General features: G+C 47.8%; 1 protein-coding gene across 1 annotated transcript; it reads left to right on the top strand.

The window, feature by feature from the left end:
- The first annotated feature begins 5,654 nt into the window (after positions 1-5,654).
- Positions 5,655-25,116, top strand: LOC140133766 (serum paraoxonase/arylesterase 2-like). The gene is made up of 9 exons (XM_072154342.1): positions 5,655-5,857; positions 9,999-10,069; positions 10,739-10,794; positions 14,076-14,244; positions 18,679-18,805; positions 19,254-19,454; positions 21,600-21,681; positions 22,046-22,174; positions 23,289-25,116. Exons 1-9 carry the CDS (start codon positions 5,784-5,786, stop codon positions 23,445-23,447), a joined length of 1,068 nt encoding a protein of 355 aa, XP_072010443.1. The 5' UTR covers positions 5,655-5,783; the 3' UTR covers positions 23,448-25,116.
- Positions 25,117-25,486: the final 370 nt, after the last annotated feature.

Raw genomic sequence — 25,486 nt, 5'->3', positions numbered from 1 at the left:
CCCTCTCAAGCTACACCCCTGACTATGCCCCAAGACCCTCTCAAGCTACACCCCTGACTATGCCCCCAAACCCTCTCAAGCTACACCCCTGACTATGCCCCAGGACCCTCTCAAGCTACACCCCTGACTATGCCCCCAAACCCTCTCAAGCTACACCCCTGACTATGCCCCAGGACCCTCTCAAGCTACACCCCTGACTATGCCCCCAAACCCTCTCAAGCTACACCCCTGACTATGCCCCAGGACCCTCTCAAGCTACACCCCCGACTATGCACCGAGACCCTCTCAAGCTACACCCCTGACTATGCCCCAGGACCCTCTCAAGCTACACCCCTGACTATGCCCCAGGACCCTCTCAAGCTACACCCCTGACTATGCCCCTGGACCCTCTCAAGCTACACCCCTGACTATGCCCCTGGACCCTCTCAAGCTACACCCCTGACTATGCCCCAGGACCCTCTCAAGCTACACCCCTGACTATGCCCCGGGACCCTCTCAAGCTACACCCCTGACTATGCCCCAGGACCCTCTCAAGCTACACCCCCGACTATGCACCGAGACCCTTTAAGCTACACCCCTGACTATGCCCCAGGACCCTCTCAAGGTACACCCATGATTATGCCCCAGGACCCTCTCAAGCTACACCCCTGACTATGCCCCGGGACCCTCTCAAGCTACACCCCTGACTATGCCCCAAGACCCTCTCAAGCTACACCCCTGACTATGCCCCAGGACCCTCTCAAACTACACCCCTGACTATGCCCCAGGACCCTCTCAAACTACATCCCTGGCTATGCCCCAGTAGTCAGCTACACCCCTGACTATGCCCCAGGACCCACTCAAGCTACACCCCTGACTATGCCCCGGGACCCTCTCAAGCTACACCCCTGACTATGCCCCAGGACCCTCTCAAGCTACACCCCCGACTATGCCCCAGGACCCTCTCAAGCTACACCCCGACTATGCACCGAGACCCTTTAAGCTACACCCCTGACTATGCCCCTGGACCCTCTCAAGCTACAACCCTGACTATGCCCCGGGACCCTCTCAAGCTACACCCCTGACTATGCACCGAGACCCTCTCAAGCTACACCCCCGACTATGCCCCAGGACCCTCTCAAGCTACACCCCGACTATGCACCGAGACCCTTTAAGCTACACCCCTGACTATGCCCCTGGACCCTCTCAAGCTACACCCCTGACTATGCACCTGGACCCTCTAAAGCTACACCCCTGACTATGCCCCGGGACCCTCTCAAGCTACACCCCGACTATGAACCGAGACCCTTTAAGCTACACCCCTGACTATGCCCCTGGACCCTCTCAAGCTACACCCCTGAATATGCCCCAAGACCCTCTCAAGCTACACCCCTGACTATGCCCCGGGACCCTCTCAAGCTACACCACTGACTATGCCCCAAGACCCTCTCAAGCTGCACCCCTGACTATGCCCCTGGACCCTCTCAAGCTACACCCCTGACTATGCCCCAGGACCCTCTCAAGCTACACCCCTGACTATGCCCCAGGACCCTCTCAAGCTACACCCCTGACTATGCCCCGGGACCCTCTCAAGCTAAACCCCTGACTATGCCCCAAGACCCTCTCAAGCTACACCCCTGACTATGCCCCGGGACCCTCTCAAGCTACACCCCTGACTATGCCCCAAGACCCTCTCAAGCTACACCCCCAACTATGCACCGAGACCCTTTAAGCTACACCCCTAACTATGCCCCGGGACCCTCTAAAGCTACACCCCTGACTATGCCCCAGGACCCTCTCAAGCTACACCCCTGACTATGCCCCGGGACCCTCTAAAGCTACACCCCTGACTATGCCCCAGGACCCTCTCAAGCTACACCCCTGACTATGCCCCAGGACCCTCTCAAGCTACACCCCTGACTATGCCCCCAAACCCTCTCAAGCTACACCCCTGACTATGCCCCAGGACCCTCTCAAGCTACACCCCTGACTATGCCCCGGGACCCTCTAAAGCTACACCCCTGACTATGCCCCAGGACCCTCTCAAGCTACACCCCTGACTATGCCCCAGGACCCTCTCAAGCTACACCCCTGACTATGCCCCCAAACCCTCTCAAGCTACACCCCTGACTATGCCCCAGGACCCTCTCAAGCTACACCCCTGACTATGCCCCAGGACCCTCTCAAGCTACACCCCCGACTATGCACCGAGACCCTTTAAGCTACACCTCTGACTATGCCCCTGGACCCTCTCAAGCTACACCCCTGACTATGCCCCAGGACCCTCTCAAGCTACACCCCTGACTATGCCCCCAAACCCTCTCAAGCTACACCCCTGACTATGCCCCAGGACCCTCTCAAGCTACACCCCCGACTATGCACCGAGACCCTTTAAGCTACACCCCTGACTATGCCCCCAAACCCTCTCAAGCTACTCCCCTGACTATGCCCCGAGACCCTCTCAAGATACACCCATGATTATGCCCCAGGACCCTCTCAAGCTACACCCCTGACTATGCCCCAGGACCCTCTCAAGCTACACCCCTGACTATGCCCCGGGACCCTCTCAAGCTACACCCCTGACTATGCCCCAAGACCCTCTCAAGCTACACCCCTGACTATGCCCCAGGACCCTCTCAAACTACACCCCTGACTATGCCCCAGGACCCTCTCAAACTACATCCCTGGCTATGCCCCAGTAGTCAGCTACACCCCTGACTATGCCCCAGGACCCTCTCAAGCTACACCCCTGACTATGCCCCCAAACCCTCTCAAGCTACACCCCTGACTATGCCCCAGGACCCTCTCAAGCTACACCCCTGACTATGCCCCAGGACCCTCTCAAGCTACACCCCCGACTATGCACCGAGACCCTTTAAGCTACACCCCTGACTATGCCCCTGGACCCTCTCAAGCTACACCCCTGACTATGCCCCGGGACCCTCTCAAGCTACACCCCTGACTATGCACCGAGACCCTCTCAAACTACACCCCCGACTATGCCCCAGGACCCTCTCAAGCTACACCCCTGACTATGCCCCAGGACCCTCTCAAGCTACACCCCTGACTATGCACCGAGACCCTTTAAGCTACACCCCTGACTATGCCCCTGGACCCTCTCAAGCTACACCCCTGACTATGCCCCAAGACCCTCTCAAGCTACACCCCTGACTATGCCCCGGGACCCTCTCAAGCTACACCCCTGACTATGCCCCAGGACCCTCTCAAGCTACACCCCCGACTATGCACAGAGACCCTCTCAAGCTACACCCCTGACTATGCCCCAGGACCCTCTCAAGCTACACCCCTGACTATGCACCAAGACCCTCTCAAGTGATACTGCCATCTCTTAGTAACCTGTTGCTGTGGTGCAATCACTGGGAATCCCTGAAGTTATAAGAATGGAGACACAAATGTTTCCTGAAATTTGCTCTACTAATCCCATCTGCACCTTCACTCCATCCATTCAATTCTATTCTATGGGACATCATATGCAGATGCTGCAGGTCATGGGGGTGAGAGGAGGACTGGCTGGGTAGGTGCCCCTTTGAAGTGGCCCATATTAACACCTCACACATGTGGTGATGAATATTCTGATACAACGCAGGAGCTTCTACAAAGATTGAGGGGCACTTTAAATTTTCTTTCTAGCCCCTACAGAGAAGAGGTTCTGAAGCAGAGGAGGGGGGGGGGGGTGTTTAGGATAGCCTTCTCTTAGGCCCCTTGCACACAATGTATGCTACACCCAGGCGTAGCACATGTTAAGCTGGACAGGCAGAGAGAGGAGTTCTGCTAACCCCTTCCCTACATAGAGATGCCTGGTGCCTGGCCGACATTACAGGCAAAAATAGAGCATGCTCTACCATGACACACATGTTCATCGTACTGCATCCCGGTGCCATAGGCGTCTATGGGGATGGATATCTGTTCATGTGAATGAGGCCTTACACTTAGATACTGCGAAGATTATCAAATTGCATCCCTTCCTCCTCTGCTCCAGCAACTCCTCTCTGACAGTGGAGAGGATAACAATGGTCAGATACGGGGACTGATATCTTAGCACCGTGGGGGCTAGAAAGAAAATTCAATGTGCTCCTGAATCTGTGTAGGAGCTGGTACAATATGGTTAGTTCACCACCACATGTAAGAGGTCCTCTTTAAATAGGACATTGCTGCAAGGTGACAGCTGTCATTCGGAGATCACACAGGTACTGCTATAACGGTACAGCTACACCCCGGGAATAAGGGCGTCTGAGGTGCTATAAGCAATGCATTAGGAGACTTGGGAGACTTTGTAGAGATGTTTTATTCTACAGATTTGCATATTCTGCACTACTACTACCCCCAGTATTCCCATTCACAAGTCCGAGACTAATGGTCTCCATCTGTACATAGTGAGTGATGTGTCTGCACACAGATCTTACATCACTCCTATTAAACAAGCAGCGCTGTTAGCTCAGCTACATCCTGCTCCCATGTCTTCTGTGTACACTGAGCTTTCTATAGGATTTATAGTCTAAATATAGAAGGTTCTGGAGAGTTTCGTCATGGCCGGGTTTCATGTTATATGACCGGTAGTAGGTGACCCCCACCCCAGCTTATTACTAAACGCAGTACAAAAAGTGCAAAAAATTCATGCACACGGCCATGTACCTCATATACACCCACAGTCATCATAGGGCTCCGTATTCCAACCCTTATTATCTTAAAGGATCTACATTGATAATGATGGGGGTCTCATTCCCTTTAATAAAAACAGCACGTGCCCTGTCTCAATGGCACTGGCTCTAACAGTAGTGCAGTACTCAGCTTTCTCCACTGGTCTCATAGACTGGAGCTCCATATATTATAGGGATCTATATCCTGCATGAGATACCTACTGGTGAGTCAGTTATCCCCTATCCACATTATAAGGGACAGCCCCTTTAAAGGAAATCTCCTATCACAATCCATCCTAATAAACCTGGGACATTACTCATAGATCCCGACACTGTGACTGTGATAATCTTCTTATATTTGTTATCCATGGCCTCCTTCACTCTAAAAATAAATTTTTTAAATGATGGTAATGAATCAGAAGGGCTATGGGGGTGTTACCAGAGCCCCTCTGTGCTGTTACTTCACGGGCTGTTACACTTTGCAGGAGCACCTCCTTTCACAGAGGAAGGGAGAGAAAGGCAGAGGAAGGGGGAACTGCTCCTGCACAGTGTAACAACCCGTGAAGCTGCAGCACGGAGGAGCTCTGGTAACACCCAGAGAGCCATTCAGGCTTATTAGCATAATTTTAATGTTGACTATAGAAGGGAGGAGGCCATGGATAACAAATATTAGATGATTCCCACAGTCACGGTGCCTGGATCTATGAATAATGTCCCTGGTATATAATGATGGATACTGATGGATACTGGTAGTCTCCGTCAATGCTGATGGTTGTATATTTCTCACACACTAATGCCATTCCACACCCAAATAAAACTAAAAATGCCACTTAGTGGGCAAAAAATACAACAAAATCTCTAAATTTCTCCTCCTAGAAATCCAGTCTTTGGGTCTCCACAAAATAATTGGTCCTTGTGCCATTGTCCTGTTGCGCCCTCCCTATGCTCATCCAGAGCAATCAGACATATTACACACCTGCTCACAACTTATCCCCAGAGTTGTAGAAGTCTCCTGGTCAGTAGCATTCAGCACATGCGCAGATCACACCCAGGCAGGGCACTTGCAGGCTGCACCCAGTCTCTGCTCCTCCTTACTTGCTCCACATTGATAAGGTCCAGGGACCTGGCAGGGACATAGCTGCAGATATGGGGGCTCTGCTCAAACTGACCATTATTGGGGTGCTCCTGGCTGCTCTGGGGGAGAGGCTGGTGCAGTTCAGGTAAGTAGTCACTAGAAGTCACTGGGGGGGATTGCTGGAGACCTAGAATTCGTCAGAAGGGGAGGGGCTACTGTGAGCTGATACATTGTTTCTTTTGCCATTGTATTTATTTACATAATTCAGCAAAACATAAACACGTTGTATCTGCAGCCCCAGCATGCTCCTGGGCAAGGGGAAGCTGGGGCTTGTAGTCCCCCTTCTATCCTACACAGTGGAGGAAAACCTCTGCTTATTCTATAGGTGAGGGGAGACTACTAGAACCATAGGGTCTAATGTAAAAGTTTGCAACTTGTAGATCCGCAGCTGTGGTAAAACTACAACCCCCAGCATCTCTGGGAATATCCTTAGTTCACATTCTCTTGTATAACTACAAGTCCCAGCATGCTGTGGATGATCATGTCAGGGCTGGTCTTGGAAGCTTAGGGTATAGGGTGTCTATACCCCCAATCTATCACATATGGTAATGGTCTCTGTGTACATTCTGGGCCCCCTATGGCACCCACACCCCTATGTTACTCCCTAGCTCATTGTGATTTGTCTTTCCCTTACCAGGGGTCTGTGGCAGCCTGGGACTTGTAGTCCTCTCTAGATATCTTAATTCTGCGGCTTTCTAATTCCCACCCACATCATTGTTGTACAAAGGTGTTTTTTGGAATTTCTGGGGCAATAACTACCAGGGATCCCCCATAATACACGTCCCCTTAATATGGCTTTAAACTTTTATGAAGATGCCAACACAAGTTACAGCACCCAGGGATTCATCTTACACTCATTTCCCATTCCTTCATTGTGTGGGTCACCTCCCCCCCCCTCATGATTTCTGGGTCCCCCATGACATTATTGGGGGACATTTATCAAAAGCATTTGAAATCAGAACTGTTCTAGTTGGCCATGGCAGCCAATCAGAGTCCAGCTCTCTTTTTCCCACAGCTGTTTATAAAATGAAAGCTGAGCTCTGATTAGTTGCTATGAGCAAGTAGAACAGTTGTGCTCTCAGTCACTTCTGATAAATCTCCCCCAATATTGAGGCATTTTGGGCCACGCCGCCCCTGGGTGCACACCCTGAATAGTATATAAGAGCTAGATCCCTGCTGCACTGGGATTTTTATAAGCTTATGTCGTGGCTTAATGCTGTGATTTGTAGTTCACCAAGTGCTCACTAACCCCAGGCCAATGAGCTGCTTTGCAGAATCACTTTTCTCCTATGATGTCATTGTTTTCAGGGCGGGCTGAGACTTGTAGTGCCAGGGTCATGTACATATACAGAAAAGTAGCGTCCCACTATTTGGATTTGACCACAAAGGGTGAAGAGGTGCAGGGGTGTAGTGCACGGCACATGCTCCATGGGGTCTATGGGGTGACCCCTAGGTGCTAGCCCGAAACACCTTGACTTTGTATCCGTTCCTTCTTGCAGACGCTATTGTTTCGGTTCAGCATCAGAGATCTAACGCTCAGATCCCAGGATAGAATATTCCGGTTCCAGATCCGCTCTGATGTCTTTAACAGATGAGGAAATGCCTGGAATGTGCACAGCGCAGAAATCTTCCCAAACACAAGAATATATAGGGGCCCCTAACTGTATACAGAACCTACACAGCACAGCAGCACAGAGTATTTAAGGAGACTCGTTCTAATTGACTAGGGAGTCAGTGACCTGTCTACTGATAAGACCACCTAGACATTTAAAGGGATGTTCTCATGAACAGTATATATCCACAGGCTATGTAATAAATACTGGATGGATGCAGGGAGACTTTTCACATGAGATAAGTTAAGTTTAGTGGAGTTAGATTTGGGGGTAGGATCACTTCAGATGTCCATATCTTTGGTTCCATAGCACCTAGAACTATGCTGCTGGTGTCATATTAAAGATACGAATCTCATCAGGCTTATGGCTTTAGAAGCTACAAAAACTAAAATAAAGGCAGCTAAAGACATAGTTGGAAATGAAAGAGACCTATAAAGATCCAGTTCCTATATTTGAATTGCCTCTGTGTCCAGATCTGTAGCTTCTAGAACCATACGCTTGATGGGATCTGAAAGATGAGATACTTATCTTAAATATGACCCCAACAGCATAGCATCTATAACATCTAGGTCCTAGGGGCTTCTGTAGTGACTCTCCCCCTGCAACCACTAAACTTGACTCATCTCATGTGAAAATGGAATGAGATGAGTCATATTTCCCTGACTTTGGGGGAGATTTATTTTATAGGTAAATATGAGAGATTTCACATAAAAGAGGGAATTCTAGTAAGAACATTTAATACCCTACCTGGGGGGACTAGTAGTTTAGTGGGGTAAACCTTAAGACGGGTTCCCATACATCTTACACAGGGGTTGTTTTAAAGCTATTCTCTTGTCTCCACTATGCACATGCATGCTCAGCTTGTCAAAGTGGAGAACAAATAAACCTCTTTAATTGGGTTAAACTGGGACCCCCCCACTCTCCATACATATTAGATAAATATATAGGTCCTGCTGACACTGGCTCAGTGGGTAAGAGCCCCTCTATATGCTGTGTGTATAGTATGTAACGCTCCTGTCTGCTCATTATTGTGCAATCCTCGTCTTGGCAGGACACGAGCAGCGAGCGCAGTATTCGACAAGATAAAATTAGGATCCGTCATGTCCTACTGCTCCGCCTCGTGACTTTTTGGCTCGATCTCACGTCAGGGCGTCGCGTAGAGTTCAGATTTTGAAACAGTCGTGCACAACACATTGTTATCTGTTATCTTTGGCGGTTTTATTTGTACCGCCCCTATAGACGAGGAGATTGTGCAAATATCACAGAAATGTAAACTTAGGGCGTGGAGACCTTTGCAACCACAAGTTTTTTTTTTTTTTTATTTATTTTTTGTTCCATTGCCATAAAAAACTGGCAGCTGTGTAGATAGACTTCCATAAAAATCTCATAGTGTTTGTGTACGCAGCCTCTATGCTGAGCAATGCGTCTCCATGGAAACTTCCTGCATACAAACAATGTGTAGTCTGGAACGGCAGATCCTTGAGAAACGCTGGCGTAGACTAAACCCTTTAAATACCAAGGAAGTAAATAATATATTATGACTTGAAATTAGTGCTGCAGCTAAGATAGAAGGGCCAGAGCTCAGAGCTTTAAAGAGAACCTGTCACCTGGAATGTAATTTTTAGCTGGTGACAGGTTCCTATAACCTCTGCTATGCTGAATTTTTAAAACAATCTGTATCTTTTCAGTACTTTATATAAGTTTATTTCACATTACTTGGCTGCCTGCCAGCAGTGTGTGGTGAGTCCAGGGGGAGGGATAGCTGCAGCCTGTGTGTGCCTATGTCTCCTCATACAGTCTTCTAATCCCCCGCACTACACCATCCCCTTCCCTCCCCTCCTGCCCAGTGCACATGACAAGAGGTGGAGAGGGGAAGGGACTGGATGAGTTTGAAGGAGACTGAGACACCGGCTGCAGCTGCTCCCTCCCCAGGGACTCGCCACATGCTGCTGGCAGGGAGCAAGGTAATGTGAAATAATCTTTTATAAAGTGGTCAAATGATTCAGAACACTGATAAGGCATTTTTAAAATGAGAATAACATAGGCTATAGGAACCTGTCACCAGGCACAGGCTATTGTCACCGCTTTAAGACTGCACCAGAATTAATGCAGTTAACTCCTCTGCGACTCTCACGGATCTCCAGTAGGAAGACCCTCATCTGGGACTCAGTGGATAGTCAATTTGTGCAAGGGCGGCCACTCTCCATTGAGGTCTATGCGTCAACTTTCAACTTGGATTGTCTTCTGCTGGACCTCCACAGTCTGTTATGGGGTGAGGACGAGACTCGCCGGAGAATCCTCTGGTTGGCACCTTTGGCCGGGAATATTTTGGAATCGGCTCATCCTTATTCATCCTACTAGACCCTGTTATACTCTGGGACATATATCGCTGTCACAGGTGTCAGGTTATGCTCTAACTGTATGAATAATGGGATTACTGCCCACTGATCCCGGGAATGACGGACACCTTTGGCATTTTGCATGGAACCGAACCACCAGGAACAAAGTGCATCCTCATGTTTGCTGCCAATCGCTTCAAAGTCTATTTAATAATATAAATGTATCAACTTATTGTTCTGAACAGATTTTAATTTACTCTTATTTATTTTATAGCCATCGAATCAACCTCTTCCGAGAGATCGCCCCCGTGGACCTTCCTAATTGCCAACTCCTGAAAGGGATCGGTATGTATGTGCCTTGCCCTATGGAAATAACATATAATAACTAGTAATATATGGAGCTCAGCGCAGATGTAGCAGGGCTGAATTTGCTCCTTTTGGGACTAGTTATAGTTGTAGTTACTATAAGGCGTACCGGATTATAAGGCGCACCATCAATAAATACCTGCTAAAACGTCGAGGTTCATCTATAAGGCGCACCGGATTATAAGGATGAATGACCAGCAGGTGGCAGACCTGTGCACAGTACAAGGCAGCTGTTGTCTGTAAGTACGGTTCATATATAAGGCGCACCTAATTATAAGGCGCCCCTGATTATAAGGATGAATGACCAGCAGGTGGCAGACCTGTGCACAGTACAAGGCAGCTGTTGTCTGTAAGTACGGTTCATATATAAGGCGCACTGGACTATAAAGCGCACCTTTGATTTCTGAGAAAATCAAAGGATTTTTTTGTGCGCCTTATAGTCCGAAAAATACGGGTAGGTCATAATTAGATAGGACGGGTGCTGGACTACTTACTGATGGTTTCCATCATGTAAACAGGCCAAATAGATATATATATATCACAGAGATGTGGGATTTTATTCTTGCTTATAATTTAGTCGCTACTTGGACTACACTGAGAGTTACCGTATTATAACCAGCGTCTGCTTATTCCATGACATTTCCACAGAATATGGCGCTGAAGATATAGAGATCCTTCCCAATGGTTTGGCCTTCATCAGCTCCGTGAGTACATAGGATCTTCTCATATGTCTAATGCCATCCAAAAGATACCGTGCGGAAAGTATAAGCTAATATGGATGGATAGTATGTTTAAGGACCCCTTTAAGTTTACTTGTATGTACAACCCCTTTAATACCACAAGAGTTTGAGGGAGTGAGAGCAGTGTGAGAGTGCTGAGAGGAGACTGCCCCCGACATAGAAGGGAGGGGGATTAGTGTGAGTGCTGAGAGACTGTCCCTCGAGTGCAGAAGGGATGAGGGGCATCTCAGGAATCAACTCCTTCCAGCTATCAGACCTCCACTTTCCAAAATTTACAGGAACAGTTAATCCCTGTAAATATCTAATATTGACATGAAGTTATAGTCAGAGGGCGCTCACGCCGGTGCCTATGAGCAGCTGCTGTTGGCTGATCTTCAGTTTGCTCTAATAATGAAGATATGGTCATTGATTTCTTAAGGCATTTGTCTAGACCTGCCCCTATGGTAAACAGAAACTACAGAAAAATTACTAATGAATACGTTTCTATATGAGCTGCAATCTGCTGGCTGCTCCCTGGGACCTGCATTTAGATAAACCAATGAGAGGTCGGCTAAGGTGATGCATGGCAATGCACCCGGGTCATGCACAACGCGGGGCTCCAGGCAAGCATTATAAATGATATATAATACTGCAATACAGTATATGTATACAGTATAATACAGAGCACATACAATATAAAGTACAAAAACAATACATCCCCACTGCACCCAAATAATACTTCCATACAGTGCCCACACAATATGGCTACACAGTGCCTAAATAATATCATATCCATACAATCCATCCAATAATTCTTCAATACAGAGCACATACAATGGGGCAGATTTACTTACCCGGTCCTGTCGCGATCCAGTGTCGCATTCGAGGATTCGGGTCTTCCGGTTCACTAAGGTAGTGCGCCCGATGTCCACCAGGTGTCGCTGCTGCGCTGAAGTCCGTCGGAGTTCACTGGAGTTAAATACGGCGTTTTTTCCGAATCCGGCGGGTCTTCTGACGACCACGCCCCCCCCCCCCCCCAATTTCCATCGCATGCATGCCGGCGCCAATGCCCCACAATCCGATCGCGTGCGCCAAAAACACGGGGCAATTCAGGGAAAATCGCCTATTTAATACATCCATACAGTGCACACATATGTGTCCATTCAAATAGCAATCAATATATCTATTCATTGCCTTAATAATACTTCCATATAGTGCGTACACAGTATAGCCATACATACATCAGCAGACAGAGCATAGGTAACATCTATATGCAATGCACACACAATGGGGCTTATTTACTAAGGCTCCGCGGCCGCATTTTCAGCTGGGTTTGCCAATGTTTTTGGGAATTGCGCTGCTATGCAGGGATTTGGAAGGGGAATGTGTCACACGTGATCGGATTTTGGTACATCGGCGCCGGCTTTCATGCGACAGAAATCTGGGGGGCCAGCTGTCGAACGGATTCGGACTGATTTAACTTTAAAATTGTGTCACAAGCCAAGCACTTACATGCACCGGGAAGAAGAAGGTGAACTCCGGCACGATCTTAGTGAATCGCGGCACAGAGCATTATCGCCGGAGACTCCGGATAGGGGAACGTGCAGGACCGGGTGAGTAAATGTGCCCCAGTGTATCCACACGTTGCTTGAGTACTTCCATATAGTGCTCACACAATACATTCCTATAGAGCCTAAATAATACTTCCACATAGTGCGTACACAGTATAGCCATACACTGCATACATAACATCTATGTACAATGCACACACAATGGGGGTCATTTACTAAGGGCCCGATTCGCGTTTTCCTGACGTGTTACCCGAATATTTCCGATTTGCGCCGATTGTACCTGAATTGCCCCGGGTTTTTGGCGCACGCGATCGGAATTTGGTGCATCGGCGCCGGTATGCACGCAACGGAAATCGGGGGGTGTGGCCGAGCGAAAACCCGGCGTATTCAGAAAAACCGCCGCATTTAAATAAAAATTGTGTCGCGAAAATTTCACTCACCTTCATCCTGGATAGGCCGGTTTATTTCGAGGCATTCCAGCGGACTTCAGCGCAGCAGCGCCACCTGGTGGACGTCGGAGGAACTGCTTTGATGAATCCCGGCCGGACCCGAATCCAGCGCAGAGAACGCGCCGCTGGATCGCGAACGGACCGGGTAAGTAATTCTGCCCCAATGTACAAACAGTACAGTCATATGGGACAATAGTGTGAGGTGCTAGCAGGTGGTAAACCTGGAATGTTAGAAATTGCATCTTATTTCCGCAGTCCATTACTGGGTTCCAGTCTTTTGTAGTGACATTAATTGTCTCCGCATATCAGTCATTTGTGTAAATATACTTACCAATTGTAACAAAACCGCTGCCCACACTCCTTCCTGACTACAAAGTTACTAGGAACACTTCAGATACCGCAGTGATATTACACTTCAATAATAATAATACTTCCATCTAGTGCTCACACAATACATTCCTATAGAGCCTAAATAATACTTCCAGTTAGTGCACCCACAATGCTGCTTTTCAGTTTACAAAAACACACGTCCATACAATACTTCAACATATCCACATAATGCTACCATACAGCGCCCCCATCACACACTTACTTAATACAGCCCTCCACTGCCTAAATAACACCGTTATACGATGCCTAAATAGTGCAGGATCCATATGATACCCCCATACATTGCTCACATAGCACTGCCACATGCTTCCTATATAATACCGCAATTATATCAAATACTAGCACCATGAATAATTGCCCAGGATAGGTGACTCCCTGGGGGTGCAGCCTGGGTTGTTGAATTAGCAGACGCAGCTTTGGATGTGACTGGAGGACGGTGGTTTTTCGGATGGTTGTTGGTGCTTTGCTGATTAAAGTGGAATCTAACAATGTCAGGAATTTGTAATATGCCAACAACAAAGACCAGATGGCGACATTTTTTCAACCAAACTTGAAAACACGGATTCGCTTCCCATACAGAATAGAGGTCGTACGCATCAGCGCCCGTCACCCGGCTTGAGGGCAGATTTCTATAATAATGAGGGGAAAACAAAAAAAAAATCTCTTTTTTTATGTAAACTTTCCCCCCTCGCTCTGCCTGCTCCTGTACAGCATGCCTGCTCAGTGGGCGGGCACTACCTGTGATGTCATAGCTATGTTGTCTGCTCTAAACCAATCAGATGTCACGTAAGAATGCATAAGAACCTGCAGCTGCATCTCCCTCCTCTCCCCCCTAATTGTTTATATGTTCTTTAAGGGTCTGAAATATCCTGGAATTGTACACTTTGCCCCGGAAAACCCAGGAGAAATATTCCTTCTCGATTTGAACGATGAAAAGCTCCGCCCCTCATCACTGCGCATCAGTAAAGGGTTTGACCTGTCCACATTTAACCCTCATGGAATCAGCACCTACATTGATGAGAAGGGTAAGTAAACCCACATGACCCACTTACTGTCCATTATACAGGGAATGCTGGGAGATTTCAGCTCTGAGGGCGGGAGAATGGTGACGGCAGCAGATTTTACGCAGAGTAATTCTATATATAAATGTGGTGGCGTCTGACTTGGCTCCTGTAGTTGCGGAACGAGTAGAGCCGGTTCCTTCACAAGTCAATCGGATCTTATACAGATCACACGGATAAAGCAACATAAACTGCGAGGAAATGTATTGTCTGTAGAACCAGAGGTGTCCTGGACAACAACTTTGTGTTCATGGCCAAAAATCAGTAAATCATGAAGACATGTGCCCCAGGACACATCCTGTATCTGTAGCTCTCCCTATCTTTAAAGGGACACCATCACCAGCATTTACACCGCTAAACCTGCCCCCCACTCGGGTCGGGTCTATAATATACTTTTAGAATATAAAAGAGGGAATTCTAACTTGTTAAAAAGAGTCATATGATCCCTCGATGAGTAACAATAAGATGCTGGGTGGGGAGTGACTCTGCTACCTTGTGCTCAGTGGCACCTTGTACCATGATTCTGGCGTCATTTTAAAGATAATAATTTCAGCTTTAAAATTGCATCCAATTGGGAAGTGGATCTGTAATTCCTGGTTACATTTGTAACTGTGTCGTTGACTGCCCGTATCCTACAAGACTGAAAAATAGGATCTTGGTGCAGTTTTAAAGATGAGATTCCAATCTTTAAAAACCAGAAGCCTAAGAGAGCGTTGTCTCAAGTGACTTCTCCCCATCCAGACTTTTGGCCTAAATTATTTACTCTGTAAGACTGATCAGGTCATTTGCATATGACATGAATGTGATTATTAATGTTAAGGGGACAGTTTACAGACGTAAAAGAAGGGAAGGACACTGGTCAGATCTTCTCCGAGGATCTCAGAGGAGTTTGTGGTGTCCAGTGTAATTCTCTTCAGTATAGAGATCCATGTCCTGGACCCTCATTCCACACACCATGCACTACTACAATAATCTTTATTTATATGGCGCCATCATATTCTGTAGCGCTTTACAAATCATAGGGGACAAATACACATATAATATTACATTACAGATTACAAACATTAATATGGAACAATAGGAGTGAGGGCCCTGATGACAAGAGCTTACAGTCTATGAGGATGAGGGGGGGGACACAAGAGCTTACAGTCTATGAGGATGAGGGGTAACACAAGAGCTTACAGTCTATGAGGATGAGGGGGTGACACAAGAGCTTACAGTCTATGAGGATGAGGGGGGGGACACAAGAGCTTACAGTCTATGAGGATGAGGGGGTGACACAAGAGCTTACAGTCTATGAGGATGAGGGGGGGGACACAAGAGCTTACAGTCTATGAGGATGAGGGGGTGACACAAGAGCTTACAGTCTATGAGGATGAGGGGGTGACACAAGAGCTTACAGTCTATGAGGATGAGGGGGTGACACAAGAGCTTACAGTCTATGAGGATGAGGGGGTGACACAAGAGCTTACAGTCTATGAGGATGAGGAGGTGACACAAGAGCTTACAGTCTATGAGGATGAGGGGGTGACACAAGAGCTTACAGTCTATGAGGATGAGGGGGTGACACAAGAGCTTACAGTCTATGAGGATGAGGGGGGGGGACACAAGAGCTTACAGTCTATGAGGATGAGGAGGTGACACAAGAGCTTACAGTCTATGAGGATGAGGGGGTGACACAAGAGCTTACAGTCTATGAGGATGAGGGGGGGGACACAAGAGCTTACAGTCTATGAGGATGAGGGGGGGACACGAGAGCTTACAGTCTATGAGGATGAGGGGGTGACACAAGAGCCTACAGTCTATGAGGATGAGGGGGTGACACGAGAGCTTACAGTCGATGAGGGGGTGACATGAGAGCTTACAGTCTATGAGGATGAGGGGGGGACACGAGAGCTTACAGTCTATGAGGATGAGGGGGGGACACGAGAGCTTACAGTCTATGAGGATGAGGGGGTGACACGAGAGCTTACAGTCTATGAGGATGAGGGGGTGACACGAGAGCTTACAGTCTATGAGGATGAGGGGGTGACACGAGAGCTTACAGTCTATGAGGATGAGGGGGTGACACGAGAGCTTACAGTCTATGAGGATGAGGGGGTGACACGAGAGCTTACAGTCTATGAGGATGAGGGGGTGACACGAGAGCTTACAGTCTATGAGGATGAGGGGGTGACACGAGAGCTTACAGTCTATGAGGATGAGGGGGTGACACGAGAGCTTACAGTCTATGAGGATGAGGGGGTGACGAGAGCTTACAGTCTGAGGACGAGGGGGTGACACAAGAGCTTACAGTCTATGAGGATGAGGGAGTGACACGAGCTACAAACAGTACAGTCATATGGGACAATAGTGTGAGGTGCTAGCAGGTGGTAAACCTGGAATGTTAGAAATTGCATCTTATTTCCGCAGTCCATTACTGGGTTCCAGTCTTTTGTAGTGACATTAATTGTCTCAGCATATCAGTCATTTGTGTAAATATACTTACCAATTGTAACAAAACCGCTGCCCACACTCCTTCCTGACTACAAAGTTACTAGGAACACTTCAGATACCGCAGTGATATTTCACAAGCGAATCGGGCTACACTTTCTGATAGATGAGCCTTAAAGGGGCTCTCCAGCAACAAACAAGTTATCCCCTATCCACAGGTGGGGGTCTCAGTGATGGGAACTGCACAGATTGTGAGAACAGGGGTCCATTTTACCCCCGACATAGCGCAAAGGAGATTGCCAAGTACGGCGCCATTGCCATCAGCGCCATAGGGATGAATAGAGCAGCCGGTACATGCGCAACCAACTATTATCCAGGACTATGACAGGGGTACAACGGACCCCTGTTCTTGTGATCTGTGGGGGTCCCATCATCCACTATCCTTGTAACTTGTATGTGAGTGGAGAACCCCTTTAATGAAGTTTCGGATAGGGGTCTCTTTTCTCTCCGATTCTTGATACTTGCTCGTCCCTTACACTATTACTCCTATTGCTAGGAGTCCTTACTCACTGGGTGCCCTCCTGCTGATCCTGCAGCCCTCTTCCCCTGTCTCATTGCAGATACATGTCTGCCCTTCATCAATGAAGATTCTCCCTTTGCTCAGTAGATTTTGTGACCACAACCACCACCAGTGAGTCCGGAGATATGTGTAGGGGGGGTCCCATCTCTCCATTACCTGTACAACCCAAAATTCCTTTTACTGATACATTTTATGCTAATATTTCTCATGGTGTTAAAGAGGTTTTTCTGTGACAACAGATCGGCTAACTTGCTGATGGGTGGGGGTCTCAATGATGGGACCCCCAAAGATCACAAGAACAGGGGTCTGTTGTACCTCATTGCACCCCAAAAAACTGGAGCCTAGCACTTGGTTATCTCCGTCAGCTCTATAGAGATGAATAGAGCAGCCGATGTAACACACAACTGGCTGCTATATTTATCTTGGGTACAAAAGACCCCCATTCTCATGATCCCGTCACTGAGACCCCCACTAACCAGCATTACTTGTATGTCACTGGAGACACCCTAAAAGCAGAATAAATAGACGACTCCTGATTGTACAGAACATTCTATAATCTGGCAAATTACAGATAGAATGGAGGAAGCAGAGATCTAGGCTGCAGTATCCAGGGTTGTGTCCTGATTGTAACCCTTGACCTCATCCAGGACCATCTGTAGCAGCTGCCAATCTGGACCACTGCGGATAACCCCCAATTCCTTTGGGAGACCCCAGCACTTAGCTCCCCACGAGCAGACTGATAGAGGAACATGTAAAACCAGGGATTTACCATTATCTCCTCCACCACTTTTTGTGGGGTATTTGTGTCTTATGTTGGGGGCACCAGATTGTATAGGAAGTATTTGGTATATGGTATATGATATTATATGTAGTATTATGTCAAAACTGTCTGGTGGTATTATTCGGGCAATGCATGGGAGTATTTTTGGGCACTGAATGTAACGTTCATGTATTGCATTGTAAAAAGTGCTTTCAGGGAACCTGTCAGTAGGAGTGGGGCTCCTAAACTGCCAAACATGTTACTAAGCTGCAGAAAATTAAAGTCCGGTGACTTGAATTTGCTTTGGACCCTAGACAAAGTGAAGTGAGGTGGGTACTAACCTTGTCTTGTGTTGGTGCCCTTGGTGTTAAGTGGCTCAAGTCACCGAACCCTTGGCACGTTTCTCCTGTAACGTGGCAACCCAATGATCAACTTCTGTAAGTTAAACCCCAGCTGACAGGTTCCCTTTAAATATAGTATAAATTGGCGAACAGCCTATATCTCCATCTGTGGCTAAGAGAACAAGACAAATTAGGGCTCTCTGAGCTCCAGGCTGATTTTCCAGCATAAGGTAGAGAAGTTCTTCGGTTCCTGTTGGTTTATGAGTCTCCCCCTCTATTTCCAGATGACTCTGTCTACCTCTTCGTGGTGAATCATCCTCATTACAAGTCTACTGTGGAAATATTTAGATTTGCAGAGGAGGAAAATGTTCTTGTGCACCTGAAAACCATTAGACACTCAGCGCTGCACAGGTAAGGGAAGAATTAAGAGCCACAGAGACTGGGAAATAACAAAAATATCTTATTTTAAGTCTAATAATCCTGCGTTCAGATCTGTGTTGAGAAAAAAGACGTCCCCGTTCCCCCGAGCATAGAAAAGTTTTTTAAAAAGTGTCTCTAACTCTGGAGGACTCACAACCTCCCCGCAATACACTGATTCTATGGGGACAATGATGTAATGCTTTATTTCTCCACTGGGGGCACTGCGGGGAAACTAAACAGTTGTTGCCCGATTCTCCAGCACATTACCAATGATCACTGGACAGACTCTTCCTGCCATTAAAGGATTGTACAAATCAGAGAGAGACCCCTAAATTATTTATATTTGGCATTTTAATAGAATTATAAATATTAATTTACAGTAAACCAAATGATTTTCAGACTTTTGTCTTTGCACTGATATTTCTGCTTTGTCTTCCAGCGTCAATGACGTTGTTGCTGTAGGACCTGAAAGCTTCTATGCCACTAATGATTATTACTTTACGGACTTCATCATGAGAATTGTCGAGATGTTCATTGGGTTAAGGTGGACAAATGTGGTGTATTACAGTCCAGGAGATGTCAGACAAGTCGCAACCGGATTCTACAGCGCCAATGGGATTGCAATGTCAAGTGACAAAAAGTATGTTGTCAGTATCGCCAACTATTACTACAGTATCGCTATGTATTCCAAACTTTCCACTATTTCTATAGTCTATGCTTCCCTATAACAGCAGTCTGGCTGTGTAGTCTGGACCCTCCCCTATAACAGCAGTCTGGCTGTGTAGTCTGGACCGCCCCCTATAACAGCAGTCTGGCTGTGTAGTCTGGACCTCCCCCTATAACGGCAGTCTGGCTGTGTAGTCTGGACCTCCCCCTATAACAGCAGTCTGGCTGTGTAGTCTGGACCTCCCCCTATAACAGCAGTCTGGCTGTGTAGTCTGGACCTCCTCCTATAACAGCAGTCTGGCTGTGTAGTCTGGACCTTCCCCCCTATAACAGTAGTCTGGCTGTGTAGTCTGGACCTCCTCCTATAACAGCAGTCTGGCTGTGTAGTCTGGACCTTCCCCCCCTATAACAGTAGTCTGGCTGTGTAGTCTGGACCTTCCCCCTATAACAGCAGTCTGGCTGTGTAGTCTGGACCTTCCCCCTATAACAGCAGTCTGGCTGTGTAGTCTGGACCGCCCCCTATAACAGCAGTCTGGCTGTGTAGTCTGGACCGCCCCCTATAACAGCAGTCTGGCTGTGTAGTCTGGACCGCCCCCTATAACAGCAGTCTGGCTGTGTAGTCTGGACCGCCCCCTATAACAGCAGTCTGGCTGTGTAGTCTGGACCGCCCCCTATAACAGCAGTCTGGCTGTGTAGTCTGGACCGCCCCCTATAACAGCAGTCTGGCTGTGTAGTCTGGACCGCCCCCTATAACAGCAGTCTGGCTGTGTAGTCTGGACCGCCCCCTATAACAGCAGTCTGGCTGTGTAGTCTGGACCGCCCCCTATAACAGCAGTCTGGCTGTGTAGTCTGGACCGCCCCCTATAACAGCAGTCTGGCTGTGCAGTCTGGACCGCCCCCTATAACAGCAGTCTGGCTGTGCAGTCTGGACCGCCCCCTATAACAGCAGTCTGGCTGTGTAGTCTGGACCTCCCCCTATAACAGCAGTCTGGCTGTGTAGTCTGGACCTCCCCCTATAACTGCAGTCTGGCTGTGTAGTCTGGACCTCCCCCTATAACTGCAGTCTGGCTGTGTAGTCTGGACCTCCCCCTATAACTGCAGTCTGGCTGTGTAGTCTGGACCTCCCCCTATAACAGCAGTCTGGCTGTGTAGTCTGGACCTCCCCCTATAACAGCAGTCTGGCTGTGTAGTCTGGACCTCCCCCTATAACAGCAGTCTGGCTGTGTAGTCTGGACCGCCCCCTATAACTGCAGTCTGGCTGTGTAGTCTGGACCTCCCCCTATAACTGCAGTCTGGCTGTGTAGTCTGGACCGCCCCCTATAACAGCAGTCTGGCTGTGTAGTCTGGACCGCCCCCTATAACAGCAGTCTGGCTGTGCAGTCTGGACCGCCCCCTATAACAGCAGTCTGGCTGTGCAGTCTGGACCGCCCCCTATAACAGCAGTCTGGCTGTGCAGTCTGGACCGCCCCCTATAACAGCAGTCTGGCTGTGCAGTCTGGACCGCCCCCTATAACAGCAGTCTGGCTGTGCAGTCTGGACCGCCCCCTATAACAGCAGTCTGGCTGTGCAGTCTGGACCGCCCCCTATAACAGCAGTCTGGCTGTGTAGTCTGGACCGCCCCCTATAACAGCAGTCTGGCTGTGTAGTCTGGACCGCCCCCTATAACAGCAGTCTGGCTGTGTAGTCTGGACCGCCCCCTATAACAGCAGTCTGGCTGTGTAGTCTGGACCTCCCCCTATAACTGCAGTCTGGCTGTGTAGTCTGGACCTCCCCCTATAACTGCAGTCTGGCTGTGTAGTCTGGACCGCCCCCTATAACAGCAGTCTGGCTGTGTAGTCTGGACCGCCCCCTATAACAGCAGTCTGGCTGTGTAGTCTGGACCTCCCCCTATAACAGCAGTCTGGCTGTGTAGTCTGGACCTCCCCCTATAACTGCAGTCTGGCTGTGTAGTCTGGACCTCCCCCTATAACTGCAGTCTGGCTGTGTAGTCTGGACCTTCTATGTCATACCACATTTCTGCTGTGGAGGTGCTAGACCAGGATTGGACAGCCACTTCAGACATTTTCAGCACAGATATGGATCCCTGAAATACAGAATAATAACACCTGACTCCTTTTAGGTTCATCTATGTCGCTGATGTCACTGGTCACACAGTTAATATCTTTGAAAAACATGAAGACTGGTCACTGTCTCCAGTAAAGGTGAGATTGATCATAGCAATGGATGATACAGACAGAGCAGATACCGACCTGAGAACTTTGTCACTGTCTTAGAGTCCTGACCAGGCAGTCCTGGAGAGGTGTGTAATCAGACCTTTGTGTATGATAGTAGCAGCAGGACTGTGAAATATGGATTTATTCCAGGATTGTAGCTTCTCGTAGAGTCCTCACACTGCTGTGCTCTGGGCGCTTTGCACCCAGTGTTAGGTATTGTCCCTGGGGAAATGTAATGTAATTATTTTATCTGGTTGTCCCAGGGAACCCCAGTCCAACCCGCTAGAAACTTTGGACATATAAATGTGAATGAATTGAGTAATATGATATTTTCCTGTGCTCTCCACACCAGGTGGTGCAGTTGGATTGTCTCCTGGATAACCTTTTCGTGGACCCGGCTACAGGAGACGTCTGGACTGGGGCTCATCCAAATGGCTTTAAATTGTTAATATACAACACTGAAGACGTTCCGGGGTCAGAGGTCAGTATATAGTATAAGTCGTTTAATTATTTTATATACCTGACGACCCATGAACCAGAAGTTTGGCTTCCATGACCCGGACATATTGCCAGATTAGCCATAACATTTGTCCTCCCGCCAGTCCTGCAATATGTCCTCTGGGTTAGGCAGTTGAACTTGAGCGTTGGATCCACCCAACTCTACCCATAAAGTCACCAAAGTCCAGTAGTCAATCGAGGGAGAGGAGGGGGATGCAGCTGCAGGTGGTCTGTGTGTTCTGCTGTAAGAGAGGAGAAGGGGAAGACATTGTGCACAGTACAGATCTTCTATCACAGGGGCAAAATGAGCTTATTTTAGGTTTCAATTAAGAGAGTTCATCCGTCCTTGACCCTTGAAAGTTCCTCTGGTGACTTTATGGGTAGAGATTGAGAGGTTGGGAAGACTTGAGCGTTGGATCCACCCATCTCTACCCATAAAGTTACCAGAGGAACTTTCAAGGGTCAAGGACAGATGAACTCTCTTAATTGAAGCCTAAAATAAGCTAATCTTGCTCCTGTGATATAAGATCTGTACTGTGCACAATGTCTTCCCCTTTTTCTCTCTCACAGCAGAACACACAGACAACCTGCATCTGCATCCCCCTCCTCTCCCCAGAGTAACAACTGGACTTTGGTGACTTTATGGGTAGAGATGGGTGGATCCAACGCTCAAGTCTTCCCAACCTCTCAAAGACAAAGTCCAGTTGTCAATCTGGGGAGAGGAGGGGGATGCAGCTGCAGGTTGTCTGTGTGTTCTGCTGTGAGAGAGGAGAAGGGGAAGACATCGTACGGATCACTGGAGCAAGATGAACTTTCTCTAGGCTTCAATTAAGAGAGGTCATCAGTCCATGACCCTTGAAAGTTCCTCTGGCTTTGAGAGGTTGGGAAGGTTTATAGGGCACTTGGTTGAGGCTGCCCTTGGTTGAGGAATAACAGTAGCTACAATTTACCTTTCCCTTGAGAGCATTGAATTTCCCTGCAGTGCCCCCACAGGGTAAATGAAATATTACACCATGGTCGGTCACATAAATTACCAGCACTGGTCCTCCAAAACTAATCTCTTCAAGCAATGTACTATGTTTTTTTATTTATTGTAGATTATCCGGATCCAGAACATTCACTCGGACCACCCCACCGTGACCACCGTCTACGCCAACAACGGCTCCGTTATCCAAGCTTCCACCGTTGCCGCAGTATATGATAATAAACTTCTCATGGGGACAATATTTCACAGAGCTTTGTACTGTGAACTGTAATAATGGACTTTGGCACTAAGAACGCTGCCCCCGGAGGCTGGAGGACCATGTTTTGTTAGATAACACATAATTAGTAGAATTGGTATGGATATTTCGAGTGGTTGTATTCAGTGAATGCACTGGGGAATAGTGTTACACTTGTGCATCAGCAGACACTGGTGTGATAACTCTCAATATCTATACTTGTCTGAAGATGTTGGGTGGTCACCAGCTCCTAATACCACCCTTTCATTTCTGAGAACATGGTCGCTTCCTCCCTGAAACTGTGCCATGTCAACTACATTTACTGGGCCAGAGCTGCAGTACCACAAGCAACCTGTGGTCAGATGTGGCGCTGTTTGTCGAAGAAAGCTGCCATGTTTTTTCCTTATTTTGGACATTTACTTTAAGCAGGACCTCAAATTGGATCATTTCTTAGAGAACTAATTTTTCTGTGAAGACCTGAGCTCTAACATAAGCTGAACTGATCTTGATGGCCCATCCTAAGGATAGGCCATCCAAAAAAAAATAATGGCCAACGCCTTTAACGTGGGGTTGCTATCATCTAATACCTGACAGCATGGGTCACTTTAAGGATGTGATTCAAGGCTTTAAGAAGCAGCACTTGCCTTGGTTATATAATATCTTCATACATTGGGAGAACTTCTTTATGAGGAATACTTAGTATTTCCACTTCGTCCCCCATGACGGCCCACCTGGAGGATGCCCCTTGACCTCTGTAGGGACAGGAAGAAGAGAGGTTAAATTCCCCTCCCCGCATCCTCCCGCCAGTGTTCTTCCTGTCCCTACCGAGGCAGGTCATAGAGAGGTGCCCTCTCTCCTCCAGGTGGGGGGGGGGGGGGACGAAGAATTACTCACGGGTATGCCGTCCACGGCGAAATCCCGGCGGCCCCGGCTCTCGGTCGATCCTGGTCCTCCCTGTAGCCGTCCGGGGGTCCGTTGTCTTTTGCACTACATTTTTCTACCACTAGGTGGAGCTCTAGTGTCTAGTATAAAACCTACTTGGAAGGACAAACCTAGCTCAGAGATGTTGCTTTGTAACAGCACACCCTGTGGTCAGACGGGGTACTACATGCAAATTTTTTTTACTTTTTTTTTTTTATATTTTACAAGTTGTGACAATGTGATTTATTGTTTTGCAATGTATTGATACTTTCAAACAACTCAATTTTTTTCTATGAATAATTATTAATTTTTCATATAATTAATTTTTATTTTGTGTCTCTGTGGCCATGATTGTGGTTCATGGGGCAGATTTATCAATCTTGTTTTAGAGCCAATTCCATTTCAGGGACCTCTAATAAGGGAATCAATAAACTATCTACCGTATATATCATAGCTTTGTCCATCCCAGGGTGACCCCACATTGCGGGACCCTGAAAGTGAGGTCCATCTTTCCCCACCACAGGGGTCTCTGCTGATGGTTGTTGGGTTTAGTTACAGTATATTGCAAGGGGGGGGGGAGTATTGGGTTTTATACTCTTATTATTGATCGTTTTGTTCTGGGTGTAATAAATCATTGATGACAATGTTCTTTGGGTTTTTATAGCTTGAATTTTTTTTTTTTCACTTTCCATAAAATGTGATTGACACGAAACAACAAAAACAGAATCAGTGACTTGTAATAATGTGAATAATTGTGTTTTGAAATAAACGTTGATTGTAACCATTGTGTATCGTCAGTCAGTTACATGAGATCTAGATGATTTATATCTACAGAGTCCAAAAAGAAGAACCTGATTGCGACGCAGGAGGTCCCCTACTTAAGGACAACCGACTTACAGAGGACCCCTACAGTGCCTCACTGGGCCTCTTAGTAGTGAACTCATGTGGTGGCATTAAAAACGCAGAACCTTAGGCCCATTCCACACTTGCGAGTGTGATGCGATGAACTCGCATCACACTCGCAACGCATGCTGCCGGGAACGCACGGCCCGAACGCTGCACCGCGGGAGTGAACTCTGCATGTCAGTTCACTCCCGCGGTGCAGCGTTCGGGCCGTGCGTTCCCGGCAGCATGTGTTGCGAGTGTGATGCGAG

Source organism: Engystomops pustulosus, chromosome 5 (genome assembly GCF_040894005.1).
Source record: "Engystomops pustulosus chromosome 5, aEngPut4.maternal, whole genome shotgun sequence".
NCBI lineage: Eukaryota > Metazoa > Chordata > Amphibia > Anura > Leptodactylidae > Engystomops > Engystomops pustulosus.
The sequence above is the reverse complement of the archived record's forward strand: the minus strand, read 5'-3'. Positions and strand labels throughout refer to the sequence as shown.